The sequence below is a fragment of the Branchiostoma belcheri genome, unplaced genomic scaffold, assembly GCF_001625305.1.
Source record: "Branchiostoma belcheri isolate BF01 breed outbred unplaced genomic scaffold, Haploidv18h27 scaffold5, whole genome shotgun sequence".
NCBI classification, from domain to species: domain Eukaryota; kingdom Metazoa; phylum Chordata; class Leptocardii; order Amphioxiformes; family Branchiostomatidae; genus Branchiostoma; species Branchiostoma belcheri.
In genome coordinates, this window is record NW_017804131.1 from 5,092,110 (window position 1) to 5,107,757 (window position 15,648).

At 40.1% G+C, this 15,648-nt stretch overlaps 1 protein-coding gene across 1 annotated transcript; it reads left to right on the forward strand.

Annotated features, from left to right (window-relative positions):
• Positions 1 to 180: 180 nt before the first annotated feature.
• Positions 181 to 12,490, forward strand: LOC109480116 (kinesin-like protein KIF17). The gene is made up of 12 exons (XM_019782271.1): positions 181 to 1,679; positions 4,172 to 4,311; positions 4,705 to 4,959; positions 5,638 to 5,754; positions 6,279 to 6,455; positions 7,336 to 7,545; positions 8,584 to 8,756; positions 9,289 to 9,383; positions 9,786 to 9,862; positions 10,420 to 10,639; positions 11,063 to 11,110; positions 11,692 to 12,490. The coding sequence occupies exons 1-12, from the start codon at positions 554 to 556 to the stop codon at positions 11,871 to 11,873; spliced, it is 2,820 nt and encodes a 939-aa protein (XP_019637830.1). The 5' UTR covers positions 181 to 553; the 3' UTR covers positions 11,874 to 12,490.
• Positions 12,491 to 15,648: the final 3,158 nt, after the last annotated feature.

The window sequence follows — 15,648 nt, forward strand, 5'->3', positions numbered from 1 at the left end:
ATAGGGATAGAATAAATTGATTGAAATGCACTGATATATTCACATTGACTAAAGTCGGCTCAAATGTAGAGTAAAAGTGAAACTTTTTTAAAATTTCTTTAACCAATGAGAGAGCAGGTTACATCTTGCAGCATAGATACTTCCCGTCATGCACATCGAAACCAACACTATTTCCTCTCGTTGAAATCTCGCGAGAGTTGGTGCGAGAATCGGACATACTTTTCCGAATCAGTGAGCGGAGGCGTCAAAATAATGACGGGCTCCATGGAGAAGCAAACATTCGCTTGAATCTCACAAAAATTCACGGCTGCTCGCACTCTCTTGAGGATCCGGCGAGTTAAAGATCCCGTGGATGACCTGGAAGGTGTTTTAAGGCTGCTTCTTGGATCGGATCCGGCAAAAATGCTATGACAACAGGACGCAACGTTACGGAAAAGTTTGCCGGTGAGCTATCGATCTGACATTCACAGGTGGTTCAAAATCAAGCAAGTTTCCAACTTTTAGCTCAAACTCGTCACTCCAGTGACAATCAGAAGTTGTGAACACGATCACAATGGCTTCAGAAGCAGTAAAGGTAATTGTTCGATGTCGTCCGCTGAACGAGCGAGAGAAGAACTTGAACTGTGACGTTGTGATCTCTATGGAAGGCGGGATTCAATGCGGCATCATCAAGCCCGACAGGCAAGACGAACCGCCAAAACTCTTCACCTTCGACGGCTCCTACGACATGGTGTCAACCACGGAGAAAATCTACGACGATGTGGCTTACCCTTTGGTGGAGAGTGTGGTGGAGGGATACAACGGAACTGTGTTTGCATACGGCCAAACGGGATGTGGCAAGTCTTTCACCATGCAAGGTATTGAGGAACCAGCCACTCAAAGAGGCATCATCCCCAGAGCATTTGAACACATCTTTGAAAGCATCGCTGTAGCAGAGGACACGAAATATCTCGTACATGCCTCGTACTTGGAGATCTACAACGAGGAAATCCGAGATTTGCTCGGAAAGGACCACAAGCAGAAGCTGGAGTTAAAAGAACACCCGGATCGCGGAGTGTACGTTAAGGATTTATCGAAGCACTCTGTTCACAACGTTCCAGAGTGCGAAAGGATCATGGAGATGGGGTGGAAGAATCGATCGGTCGGCGCGACCCTCATGAACGCTGACTCCTCGCGCTCCCACTCTATCTTCACGATCTTTCTCGAGATGTGTTCGACGGACAAGGAGGGCGAGACGCACTTGCGTGCCGGGAAACTGAATCTCGTGGACTTGGCGGGAAGCGAGCGACAGGCCAAGACAGGTGCAACAGGTGACCGGCTGAAGGAGGCCACCAAAATTAACCTCTCGCTCTCCGCACTCGGTAACGTTATATCGGCGCTGGTAGACGGGAAGTCCAAACACATCCCGTATCGTGATTCCAAACTCACGCGACTGCTTCAGGACTCCCTCGGCGGGAATACCAAGACGCTCATGATAGCGTGTCTGTCTCCTGCAGACAATAACTACGACGAAACCTTGAGTACGCTAAGATACGCGAATCGGGCAAAGAACATCAAGAACAAGCCGAGAATCAATGAAGATCCCAAAGATGCTCTTCTCAGAGAGTACCAGGAAGAGATTCAGCGGCTGAAGGCCATGTTAGCAGCCAAAGGTATCACATCTGGCCAGCCTGGACAAGGTATAAACTAGATTAACAACATTTGAGTTTTTACTAGATTCTGTTCCTGATATGTTGATGGATAATACTGTTTCAATAGTACCACAATCATAGTCAGGGTTTGAAATACATACACACACACAACTCTTTTTCTCTGATTGCCAACTGGGCAACCTATGCCCAAGTAGGTTGATTTTTAACCTCCTTGCTATGCCAAAAGCTAGGTTGCCAAATTCTGCTCCAGGTTGTTGTAAGCCCAGCCACTGTAAACTTTAAAAAGCCTGCTTGGTATGCACAAAAAAATAGATAACTTGTGTGCCAGGTAACCTAGCACCTCCAATAATATAAGTCTTGCAGAGAAAACATGACATTGCGGTGAGAGTGGGTATTTTGGACCCAGTGCTGAATTAATCTTCATAACATCATGACTCTTTAAAATCTGTAGCACTTCGAAAAAATCGGAATAGGTCATGAGCACTTCCAAATGTCACAACACAAAAGCCATACACTTCTCTTCACCCATGTCATTCATAGGGTAATTTTTTTGTTACAAAGCTCTGAAGAGAATTACACTCAAGGCTTAATTCTTGGAGCTTTCAGAAACCTGGAATTCTTAGGTTACAGTTTTCCCTTTCTGTTTGCCAAAGCTTCCATGGTTTAGTCTGGGTGGTCAGTAACACAGGATTACTGAAGTAATGATGTGTAAATTTTGGGTGACTAAGATCATTAGCTGTACAATACTTTAGGATTTCATACCGGTAAAAATGGTTCCCAGCAAACCATTTCAAAATGTGAATTCTTTATAAATCTATAGGCTAAAGGTTTCTTTCTTCTTTATTCGGGGTGTCACAGTGCGAGGATCACTTTCTGTGGTTTTCCGCCTTAATTATGCATGAGCTGCCTTCGTGACAAGGTTGTTTGAACAAGTATGTTATGTCGCTGGCCCCTTTCACCTGAAGAGCCCATGGTTGTCACTGGTTGCCATGCCAACCATTGATCTGTCCAGTCAGGCAGAAGTGGGGTCAGTGGACCGTACCAATTTGAGTCTTTTGTGGGTAAGGTTTCGACGCCCTGAATTCAAAACCATAACTTGTTGAAAGGAAAAGAAGGCAAGAGAACATAGATCGCCTTGTTCTAAATCTTTTTTTTTCCAGAATATTTTCATGCTTGGAATGCATATAATTTTTTATTCTTACAAATTAGGACATTGTCAAGTTCCCTTGACCTGACATGGCATCTAAACATGCACTTCAGTGGCAAAAGAACTTTGAACTTGAAGCATAGTCCAGTGTTCAAAAGTCATTTGGTTGTGTCCTTTCATCATTGACTGATATTGATCATGCTATTTATATAAAAATAAGTGATCAATAACTCAGGTAAAGGCCATAGGAATAGAGTTTTGCACACACACATGTACATGTAATGTAATACGTGATGCAAAAAAAGACTAAAAGACCAAAAAAAGAGTATTTGAAGAGCTTGAGGACCGATATTAACTTAAATCCAACTTTGCAAATATGGGAATCGGAAAATTGTCACAATTTCCGCTTTCTTTGAGATGACACGAGATTTCATCTGCAAGTGCAAAAAACACCAGCATTTATTTAAATCATACACTTAAAAAATGTCAGATGCCTGATTGAAAGTATATATTATAATACAGTTCTTTTTCTTTTGCATGACATTGTGGAAAAATATTCAGACTCCCCTACCACAGAGATGTGAATGGATCAGCCCAAGTGTTATAATTTGTGAACATTGGCCATAACGTCACGTCAGTCCTATTAGAAGAAACCACATTTACCATCATGAATTATTTATGACTCTTTCCTCTGGCAAACAAACTAAGAATGGTCAAATTGTCATTTATATGTGTACAGCACACACCCTCCTACGAAGGACACACAGGCAATAAAATGGAAAATAAAATATGACAACTAACATTACTGTAGACCGGCGCTCTTTTACAAACATTTGGTTGTTCAGTCAAGTGTACATAAGATGTTGATCTTGCTTCTTAGTTACAGAGGTACACAACAGGACGAGAGTTGGCAAATAACCTTTTGAAATTTGTGTAACAATAGAGAAAATGGAAAGTTCCTGAATTCCTGTAATAGTACTTGTGTGGGTCTTTTACAAAATACACACTTTTGCCAATACAGTGTACTAGTAGAATCTATTTAGTTCAAATTTTAATGTTCAAGTATACAAAAGTTAAAATACGGAAGTAAAGATATAAGAAATCAATGGAGTCTGTCAAAGGACCAAATAAAGACATGAAATTATGTTTTGAACCGCAAACTAACATAGAAGACAACAAAAAAAGGAGACTCAACACATCATATTCTCCCAAGGCAATAGAAAAGGGATTTTTGGCATTGCCCCAGGGGCGGAGGCTTTTTCCGTCCCCTCTTGGGTCTTGTATGAGACTGTCATCATGATAAACTCTTGTTAGAGTATATATTGAAAAAGAGTTGAAATACATGTATGATTTGATTATCTTTCTATTGCAGCAGCCACCCCTGCCAAGGGCCCCCCTCCCCGCCGCCGCACCACTTCTGAAGACCTGCAGAAGGCTATTGAGAAAGAGAAGGAAAGGATCAAACAGGAATACGAACAAGAGCTACAGGACATGAAGCTACGCTATGAAAAGGTAATGAACAAGAGCTACAGGTGGTTCAAAAGTCATTGAGCATAGTCATGGTATCTTTGTGTGACTATAGTTCAACTGGCTGGATACTGTAATGTAACATCGATATCTAAAAAAAGCACTGCTGTAGGTAACATTGAAATTAAGCTGCACCAGAAAACTTTTACCCGCACCATTTTTGAGAAGTATGGATCATATAAAAAAACTTTTCAGAAACCATTGCCATTATTTCTTCTATACTTCATATCCACATGCACCTACATGTATCAGTGCAGGTTGGGTGCAAGTAGACATCAGGAATACCTGCACAGCTCCATTTTTACCTGTACTAAGGTGCATATGCACCCAGTAATTTAAGCAATGATTAAAATGCAACATTTTGTCTCCTCTCCCTAGGAACAAGAGAGCAATGTGAAGCTGCAGGAGGACATGCAGCGGTTACGTGAGTTCTACGACTCCCAGCTCACCAACGTGGAGCAGAACTTTGAGGAGCTCCCCCCCGAGGACCAGAATGGTGAGGTCGAGGAGAGGCCAATGACAGCTGCTCCACGGAGCCCCCCCACACCGCTGGACGGGGAGGACCTGCCTGACGGACCCAGCCTGGAGGGGACCATGAGTCTGAGGAGTATGGACGAGTCTCCTGGTGCAGAGGTGAAACAAGTTTGTGTCTTATACGCTCTAACATCTGTGTCCATAATATCACAAGGGTCCATAATATCGCCACCTTGAGAAATAGTGTGCTTAAAGGTATTTTTACTGCAACATACTTTTGGTATGCACTCCTGCACACCTCAAATGTACATACCTAGGGTATGTTGCAGTAAAAATATCTTTAAGCACACTATTTCTTAAGGTGGCGATATTATGGACCCTGGTGATATTATGGACACAGATGTTAACTACTTGAGCACGTCGACAATTGCACCTGCGCGAAACCCGTAATGCATTGTGCATAGCACTAAGGCAAAACGTCTCATATAAGGTCGTATTTGCGAATATAAGGTTAATATCCAGTCTGTAATTTCCAAATGTCATGTCAGAAATAAAGATATCTTCTGCAACAGGCAAGATTCTAATGCAACGGTGACCAAAATCTAACGAAAACCGTGAAAAATTGGGGTTTTGCGCAGGGCCAGTACGTTCTGCCAACGTGCTATTGAAGTATTATAGTGTTGCAGTGAATAATACACTTAGTGAATGCTACACTTCAAATCCTCATGAGATGTCGAGAAATTGAGATGTCCTGATGAATATTATTCAACATGATAAAAGCTATAAGTCAATACTAACAGTAAGGGTACCGTACCATGCAACCCCCCACTGTTCCAGGCACAGCTAGCCCAGCAGCCAGAGATGGCCCAGGCTCTAGGGCTGGTAGAACAGCCAAAGGTAGCTAAGGTCAGGTCACCTAATGAACATTATGGCTTGCATTGCCAAATATGGTGGATAGGTGGTGGCCATGGTGAGAGGTATATACTGAGCTGCCCTTGCACTCTTTGGTGAATATCCAATATGGTGTTATCATTGTCTTTTAACTTCTTCCACATAACACAAAACAAACTGTTGGTGGAGATTTGTGCTTGCTTTGTTTTTATAACAGTATAGTAAGTGTAGGGCAATTGGCTTTCTAATATGTATTAAGGTGTAGTCCTGGTGGCCTTTGAATGCAGGTGATCTTTTCTATATGGTGTATGTAGTTGTTCCTGGTGTATTATGAATGTACAGTGAAATATGCTTAAGGTGACAAAATTAATTAACTTATAATTATATAAACACAAAATTTGCCTGTAATATTGCACAGTGTAAAATGATTTCCACCAATCTTTCACAGTAAACTCCTTGTCACATTTTACTCCAGGCTATACTTTTTGCCTTGCCATGTGTTAGACTTTTTCCTCAGCATGTTGAAAGCTGTACAACACTTGAAATTTCATGAAATATCTTGCATTGATACTGATTATTAGTGTTACATGTTTTCACAGAAGCAACAACCACAGGTGGCCAAACATCTTGGCTCGAAGCAGAAGACAGAGTTAGATGACCAGGACAGCCCGCGTGTGCCGTCCTCCTCCCCCAGTAGTAACACAGACATGGCACAGAGTGTGCTGGAACAGGAGGAGGCTCTGCACAGACTACAGGAACTACAAGTAAGAAATAAAAGATACGTCACTCCTAGTGATGCATATCGGTTCACTGGACTTGGATCCGGACTTGTAAGAATGTTAAGGTTCAAGTCCAAAAGAATCTAAAAGTCAAGAACCGAGTCCGGACTTATTACCATAAAAGACCATTTCACATACCCCTTTTCTTTCCAAACCACCTAAAACCTTCCGTAGATTGCAAAATCTTTGCTGCAAAATGAAGAAAACATTGCCATCGGGCATCGTCAAGTACCGGCCTCCATGTTATGTGGCCAAAGTTTCACCCAGACAACATTGCAAGGTTGCCAACATGCAATTTTGTTTATGCCATGGGTTTAGGTCCGGACTTACAAGTCTGGAACTGAACCTAAGCCTAGAGTGGACTTGAATCTGGACCTGAACCTAAAATTGGGTTTAGGTATGCATCATTAGACTCACTCCCAGGGTGTAAAGGATCATCCATACTCTATATTTTCTTTACCCTGCTATGGTGCAAAGTTTCAAAGATTTTGATCTTTGAAAGAACCAAAACTTAGCCTGGGTACCATCCAGATTTTCGCTCTGTAACGCCATTTTTTAAAAGGATTGCGGAGCGAAAATCCAGATGGTACCCAGGCTAAAACTAACCAGTACTCTAACTTACAAATGAGAAGTTTCAGATGATTTTAATTTTAGGTTGTCATCTTGCACCTAATTATATGCTCGTTCATTCTTCTTTACGTTTTGTCTCAGCCCAAAATATAACAAATAACACTATTTACTCACATATCTCCTTGTGTTTTTTGGTTTGTACTTACCCTTGTTTTCCAACGTTTTGCTGTTCTGTTACTGACTTTACTTTGATTACCCCCCACTCCTCACCGAGGATAAAATGTTCCATGCACAGGAGCAGATGGTGGGAGGGGAGAAGGCCCACGATGAGGCCGCGCTGGAGAAGAAGAAACGCAAGAGAACGCACGCAGAGAGACGGAAGGAGAAACTGGCAAAAGTGTTTGCCCAGTTGGACGACGGAGGAAACATCATGCTGAACGTGTACGGCAATATACAAGACAAACTGAAGGCTGCAAACCAGCAGCTAGAGAAGGAAAAAGAAAAGGTAGGAGTTCTTTCTGTGAAAGTTACTACACTTTCAAAAGCAGGGAGAGAGAAATGTATCACCAGAGGTACGGTACCAGCCCGACCGTGGGTCGGATAGCCCGAAGGCCAGAGGGAGGGCTGGGACCGAGGGCAATGCGGAATACACTGTGTTGTATTTATGTCATACCCACCCAAGAAAACACACCTTTCAATGCGAAGTGAACAAAAATGTGGTGTCCCTAAACCAAAAAATGCAACAACATCAATTCCAACGTCCGAATTTGGTATTCTCGAAAGCGGTACACGCAGTTCAGGCAAAACGCATTCGAATTATTCTATGGAACATTTGGAAGCCCAATAGAACCCCGGACTGTAAGTGTAACCAAATAGGACCCAGGCTGTACCGCTAGTTATTACAAGGGCCAGAACACCCGTATTTAATGTATGGCATGACATAAATCATATTATAGTATTATAATGAGTTTAATTTTTTAATATCATATCTCATATTAAGAAGAAGAGCTTTGTTTCTCATTTTAGATGGAAAATGGGTTGATGGAAAATGGGGAACAGTCAACTACATGTAGTCCTGATGGAAGCAACAGTGATGTGAGCGTACTAGACTTGTAAAGGGGTGTTTTACTTACAGATGCTGTTTCATTGATTCGCTGCTGCTGCTTTAGCCTGGGTGCCATTCTCCGTAGTTTCCACGGTTCATAATTTTGCTGGTCTGTGGTGGCCAGCAACACTAGAAGACTGCATTTCAGGACTCCTCCTTGCTTTAACAAGATACCCACATGCCTTGTGTGATGGAATGGCATTGTATGATAAACCTCAGGATGCATGAAATTCAAACAGACTTTCTTTTGCATGTTTACATGCTATTCTATCAAACCATCCATTTGAACTCATTTTTCCAAGTGCCTTGCCAATACCATTACTGCAATGCATGTGGGTATATATAAAGTGTCATAAAAGGGAGCATTAAATTTGTTCTCTTGATAAAAATTTGCAGGAGGATTTTGAAGATTGTCTTGTACTCTTTTCTCCTGTTCAGACCAGAGCAGCAGAGATTGACATTATTGACCTACAGAGTGAGTTTGAGTTTGAGCGGATCGACTATCTCTCCACCATCCGGGAACAGGAGAAACAGCTCAAACTGCTACATTCCCTCATCGACAAGATCCACCCACTCCTACGCAGAGATAGTAACTACTCCAACTTGGACAGGTTGGTACACTCTCGTTTGTATGATGTAACAATGGACAGAAATATAAGAATAAAAGAGAACATGCAGCAAAAATGCATGATGTGTAGTGCAATAGTTTGTGCTTATAAATTTGCCATTCTCTTCCAGTCTCTAGTGTCACTGACGAAAGCTAGTGGATGCTGCCTGAAACATCTGACCATTTCCAAAGTCATATCCAATTGCTTGAGTAACTGTTTTTGGCATATCTTACCACCTGGATGTCTAACCTTCACCGATGCATGATGTGTAGCCTGAATACCAGACCCATAACACGCTAGACCCAGAGTTATAGTTAGCCAGAATGGATCAGGGCCTAACTGAAGGGGGCTGTGGTATAATCCTTGAAGCATGTTGGCCCTGGAGCCGGGGAACTGGCAAGTGTAGGCCCTGGAAACAGTCTGGCACCCAGGCTACATGATGTGCTTCAATAGCAGAACAAATATTGTCTACACAGTAGATAAATGTGTTGTGAACTATCAGCGATGATGACATTTTTTATCTATTGTACCCCAGGGTTAAGGCACAGTGTAAGTGGGATGAAGAGAACCAAAAATGGGTCCTGCCGGATGTTAAAGTGGAGACGACATCATTACCTCCCAATCCTGGAGGTAGGTACTCATCATTATCCTCCCGTAGCTTATTGCAGTTTTGAAACAAACTGCAAGGTGGCAGTGTTGCAAGAATTAGATTATGTAATTCTGATTTGTCTATCTTTATATTTGTTTATTTGTTTATTTGAATGATCTCCATTAGTGAGTATATGCTTATACTCACTAATCTTCCTGGAGTCTTAAAACACATTACAGACTTAAACACAGGCGTGCACTTGCTTATTGCTACACCTAAAACACAACAACATAACTGATTACTAACTTAACCTATCCTATTCTATATACAACAAAGTAATAAGTTTATAAAGATAAAGTTTTGCTAACAATATTGGTATAGATTCTTATTGTTTTTCTGTGACTGTAGTATTACAGTATGTTCTGACTGTATTTTGTCCACAGGTATCATGCCAGGAGGGAGAGCACCCCAGGGTAGAGGGCCTCCCCCAGGGCCCAGGGACAGATCACCTGGTAACCAGGTCAGCCCTTCACTATTGTTTGTTTGTTTGTTTATTAGCAATATAATCAGTAATAAAATAAACATAAGATATGTGGGGGGAAGATTATGCCGTTATGGTCAGGTGTCTGCAGTCTTCCTTTGACAACATTAATTGTATGACATTTTAATACAACTTACAGTAATTGATCAGATAATACTAATGATAGTACTACACTTGAATGAAGTGATTGCCCAAGTGATTTGTGGATGCTTAAAAAGTTGTCAGATACATATATATGCTCTTACATTTTGGAAAAAATTGTTGAAATAGCCACAGAATATTACTTCGCTCAAGGGAGTAAAGTATTTTTGCATGTCTGTGTGTTATATTCACAGTAGCAAAAATTATGCAGTCTGAGAAAAATAGACATGTTAGAGAAACTATATGTTCACGGTCTATCGATCTGTGATTCCCAATGCACACAATACATCGTTGCCATACTGCTATTGATGTATGTGGGACTGGAAGTTATACAAATCAGTATGGGTAAGGAGGTGAAGTCTGCCATCTCTGATTGCCTAAAAATGTTTTTACAGTACGGGAGTGCCAACTACCCGCCCCCTGAGGAAGACAGGCTACTGCAGAGGCTGAACAGAAGATCCAATGAGAACATAGCAGACAGCTACTTCAAACCCAAGCGAGCCAATCAGCTCCTGAATTCCACCACCGATCACAACCGTCACTTCGGACAGACGCTGGAGAGGAATTTTGACCGGAATCCTGAGAGGAGCCTTGGAAGTCTGGGTCAAAAATCTGGTGAGCATCAAAAACGTCTTTAAGTTAGTTCTCCCACCTTTGCAAAGGTTATTACATCAAATGTAGCGCTACATAATTTATATGTCCTCCTGTGTATAGTAGATTGCTTGTATACTGTTGTCTAGGAGGAATACAAGACATCTTTGTTTTTCAGAATAAAAAAAGAAACTATAGGCAAACTATACATAATCCAAAAGATTGTCTTTCGAATCACCTTTTTTGCCTTTGCTCTGTTTTATTTCATGCAACTTTGATATTTCTGATTTAAGAAATCATGAGTGACATGTGTCTTAATTGTATTGAAATATTTCTGTAATGACCAGCTAGTAGAAAAGCTCTGCAGCATGATCCCTGCTTGATAGTATATTCTACAACATAAAAAAATGCATGATGTTAAATGTGCTTATTTTACTTCTGATGCAGGCACTACATACACACATGCATCAGCTGCTCAGGACCCTCCCAGCTCTAGTCAGTTCCCCTTCTATTGCCTGTCCTAACACGGTGTCTTTCTTTGCCTGGTTTTGAACTAACTGCACATCAATTTTTAAAGTGCTGTTCTTTTGGGGACCAAGCCATTATTATGTATGCCTTTGTTGCAAGAAGGCAGAAAAAATACCTCACTAGCTGAACTATAATAGCTGACTATAGCTGAGCGTTCAAAATTGTTGTTTGCCAAGGTTTTCTTGCTTTCTTTCACATCAGTCAAAATTAGCTTACTCAACAGCATCTACCCTCATCATACTAACCTTTTGTCACTAAATACGTCATCATAAAAATGTCACATCTTTATTCCTAACAATACTGAAGGTGTGACAAGTGGTGCATTATGACTCACGTACAATAGAGTGCACTCTGTGGTAATAAAATTAACAGTGCTTTGTGCAATGTGCCTCACACACTAATGCAAATGTGTGGTCATGTTGGTCAAACCTGGTGACTAACGTTACAATCCCATGTCTTTGTTCGTGATTCAGAGAGTTAGAAAATGTTTTTTTTTCCAAATTTTCAGTAGTCCTTACATAAACAAACATGTATGTTTTCCTTTGCAGTGTCTTCTCTAGGATATAACAGTTCCATGACAAATGGTGAGTACCAGGCACCAGACTCGCACATCTCACCGATGGACATGCCAATGCGCCGTCCTGTACGGTTAGAGCGAATGTCGCCATCATCAGCCAAGGACAAGAAGAAGAAGAAGAAACAGAAACCGGGAATGCTGGAACCGTTGTAGTGAAGGGAGGGGAGGGTACAGTAAGAACTCTGAGGGCTCAAGTAGCAGGGACTGTTCATTTGATAAATGGTGACTATAGAATTGACACTCTTGGAGGACCATTCCCTACAATATTTGAAGGGAAACAAATTCATCTATCACCTTTCTTTTCTTACAAATTTGAGGAAAGTGTCATCAAAGAACTCTGCATTCCTTATCTGAACTGCAAGAGAAAACAAACCTTCCCTAACTGTTTGCAGAAAAATGTAGATTGAGAGATTCAACCTTAGAAGATCAGATGTTTGAACAATAAAAGCTTTTAAACCAAATGGAGGCACAGGTCATCCTAATGCTGTAGACATCTGTAAGTTTATGGCAGTGTGTTTTGTCATAATTAAGTTCAAGTGTGATGATGTGAAAATACGTTCACCACATTGTGATAGATACATGTAAGTATGTTACGGTGTTGTGCAAGCGGTACTGTGTTAAATGGTTCTGTATACTGTGAATCTATCTTTTGTGTGGGTCTCATTTGGGATATAAGGGTCTAGGAACTACCAGGATTGGAGGTGCCTGCTGCTGTCTGTATTGCTCAAATAGTTTTCTGTGTGTTGCTTTAGCCATAGCTTAGCTTGTAGTTTAGATACGTGTAAGAGTATTACAGAACATAGTACATGACTTAAATTACATTTCTAAGCTCCTGTCTGGCACAAGAGAAAATTTAGTTTCTATGAAGACAACAAAATATCAGACAATTTCTTCTTCCAACCAACAAACTTAAAGTACTGTATAGTTTACCAAGTCAAAACGTAATGCATGACAAAAATGCATGAGCGTTATGATCCAAGTTTGGATACAAAAATTTGCATCACATACAGGGTAATTACTGTAAAAAAAAGTATATCAAATCTAGTTTTTTGAAACATGTTAAGGTTGTCACTGGTGTGACATGTGGCCTTTTAATCTACAAATCTCAGAGATAATATGGAGTAATATATGGTGACCACAAAAGAGGTACCAGTACATTTATTCACACCTAGCTTTCTTTACACTGTACATCAAAGATACATAAGTTATGGATGCTAGCAATTAGACAAAGTTCCCTTAGGCCACACCAATTTAATTTCTTGGTTAACGGATTCGCCCGCTTCATTTTTTTCTGATTTGCAAATAAAAATAAAAATTCAGAATGAAGTGCAAAATGCTCATATTTTGCCCTGAACAGTTGAAAACAGTCCTTTTCTTCCTAGATGTTACAGTTATTCCATCTTTAAATGCAGTGGTATCATTCAAAGTTCAAAATTTATTGTTTAAATTTTGAACCAGCCTGGTGTGTTGACTTCATGGCTCCTATCGTACCATTTTGGGCCATAATAGGATGCCTAGGTCTGTTTTTTTTTTGTTTTTTTCGCCCGCCCGCTCCATTATTTTTCTTCAATAATCCATTAACCAAGAAATCAAATTGGTGTGGCCTTAACTAAAGTTGACACTAAGGAGTACAAGAATGTAGAGCTGCTTATGTTATTGAATATTCAACTGATGATGCATATTCTTCTATCAGCAATACTTCTCAAGCACAAATAGGGTTGCATTTTAATCTTTAATGTTGTCACATAAAAGCATTGTTTTAAAGATTTCCAACAACTTCATGCTGCATTTGATTTTTAGAAGGCACTGATGTTTTTATGCATCGATTGTGAGCACATGATATTTCCAAAGTTGTCATATTAGTCTTGTAACAGACCTGAATTAAGTTGTACTGTATATGTATTTTGTGATGTCAGAGTTGTAGTTATGATAGTGCACTGACTTGTATGGGACCAAGCTGTGTAGTTTATACATGTTACAATACTCAGGAAAATTGCTTTCTGTTTAATAGAGTCTTTACCTGTGTTGGCTATAAATTGAAACTGATAAAACAAGAGTGATATTGTAATGCTTTTCTTGTCTTTTATTCTAAAGGTTCATACCTTTTCTCTCAAAAAAGTTATGAAATGATCTCTGGTTACATCTATTTTTCTGATTCATATAGTGTTTAACATGATTATTCCCTTGCTAAAACACTTACCTGTGTTGGCTATAAATTGAAACTGATAAAACAAGAGTGATATTGTAATGCTTTTCTTGTCTTTTATTCTAAAGGTTCATACCTTTTCTCTCAAAAAAGTTATAAAATGTTCTCTGGTTACATCTATTTTTCTGATTCATATAGTGCTTAGCATGATTATTCCCTTGCTAAAACAAGTCATGCAATTATGCCTTTCTAAGTGGTGACTTAACACCCATTGAGACCATATCAAATTAGATGTAATAAAAAGCAAACCAAGTTCATTTACGAAATGTGATTGGACTGATCATCATAATGATTTAACTGTGAATCATAAAGCACAGATGTAATTACTGAAAGGCGCTAAGCCCCTCAAGAATTAGCCTGGTTGCCAGCCTCTTTTGCAGCTGCCTGTGAATTTCCTCAGGCATACTAAGCTTCTACAATCACCTTTTTTTTAAAACAATCAACCAGGCTCTAAAATGATTGTTTCAGGCAGGGGAAATCAGTTACTGGTGTGCTAAGCTAAGGTTAGGTAGCCGTAGAAGCTTAATAAAATGTTTTTTAATAGTGAATTATGTGGAAACCAGTGTTTGGTCTTGTAAGAGATTTAAATGTGAAGTTCTTTCCTCAGCACTAAACCCTGACAGTGTTCTGTCTAGGCAGTCTGGCTGCTAAGGGGGCCCGCAAGCCGGCCCTTTTCCGTAGAGCGTAATCGGCCGTTTTAATTCTACGTAGAGCGTAGACGGACCGCTCTAATATTTTTGCGTAGAGCCTATTTGTAATTCGTAATTCGGCGTTTTAATTCTACGTAATGCGTTGTAGCCACTTGGAATTTATCGTAAAGCGTAATCGAGAGGTTTCCGAATTTAGCGTAGAGCGTTGTCCGGACCCCCCCTTGCAGGCCCTCTGCTAATGCTGAGTGAGAGCTGACATAGATAAAAAAAGAGGCTGGTGACCAAGTTACAAGAATCTTTAAAAAAAAAACTATTTTGCCCACCATGTGACATAATAGACAATATGAATTGTTGATGTAACTTTGCAGCTGCTACCAATAAAATCAATAGAAACAGTTTGAAATCCCGCCGGCTCTATTGTGAAGACATGAGGTGATGCCTGCATGAGTAACAGGGAAGCCCCAGGGTTGGGTCGTCATCTGTCCCCTATTGTGGGTAGATGTGCTAGAGAACTGTTTATGTGTGCAGTTTGTATTCTGTGAAAATGTCTGTTCTTAGAGAAGCAAGTAAAAACTAAAACTAAGTTTTCAAACTTGAAAGAAATTCTTGAGTGAGATTAAAACTTCCTGATAACAGAAGTTAATCACTTAATGATTAATTTGAATTATCAAAAATCAACCTATTGTATAATTGATTAGCTTAAAACCAACTCAAGACAAGGAAATATAGTATTGCAACAAAAGTATGAGGAAACAGCATTGACACTGAGATAATTCTGCTATCTTCCAAGGCAATCAGATAACTTGGAAAAAAACATGTTTTCATGAATGAAGTAAAAGGTTGTGACTACAACACATCCAGATCATGGTGACAGGTAGTTGCTGACTAAAAGTAAAATTTCCCAACTACTAGTATTTCATTTCATAGGAAAACAATGGCGAAAACAACATTTTGTTCTTCCCCAGTATGTTAAGTCGGTTATGAGTCATTCCCCACCTGTTACTACAACAGGCTTATATACAGACCACAAAAATAGCTACTGATCTAATACCTGCACTTCAAAGTGTTTGTC

Excerpts from the sequence above, each read along its gene's own strand:
- LOC109480116 (XM_019782271.1), top strand. The coding sequence starts at position 554 with ATGGCTTCAGAAGCAGTAAAGGTAATTGTTCGATGTCGTCCGCTGAAC. Across the intron at positions 4,312-4,704 it reads TGAAGCTACGCTATGAAAAG|GAACAAGAGAGCAATGTGAA; the intron begins GTAATGAACAAG and ends TCCTCTCCCTAG. Across the intron at positions 9,863-10,419 it reads ACAGATCACCTGGTAACCAG|TACGGGAGTGCCAACTACCC; the intron begins GTCAGCCCTTCA and ends ATGTTTTTACAG.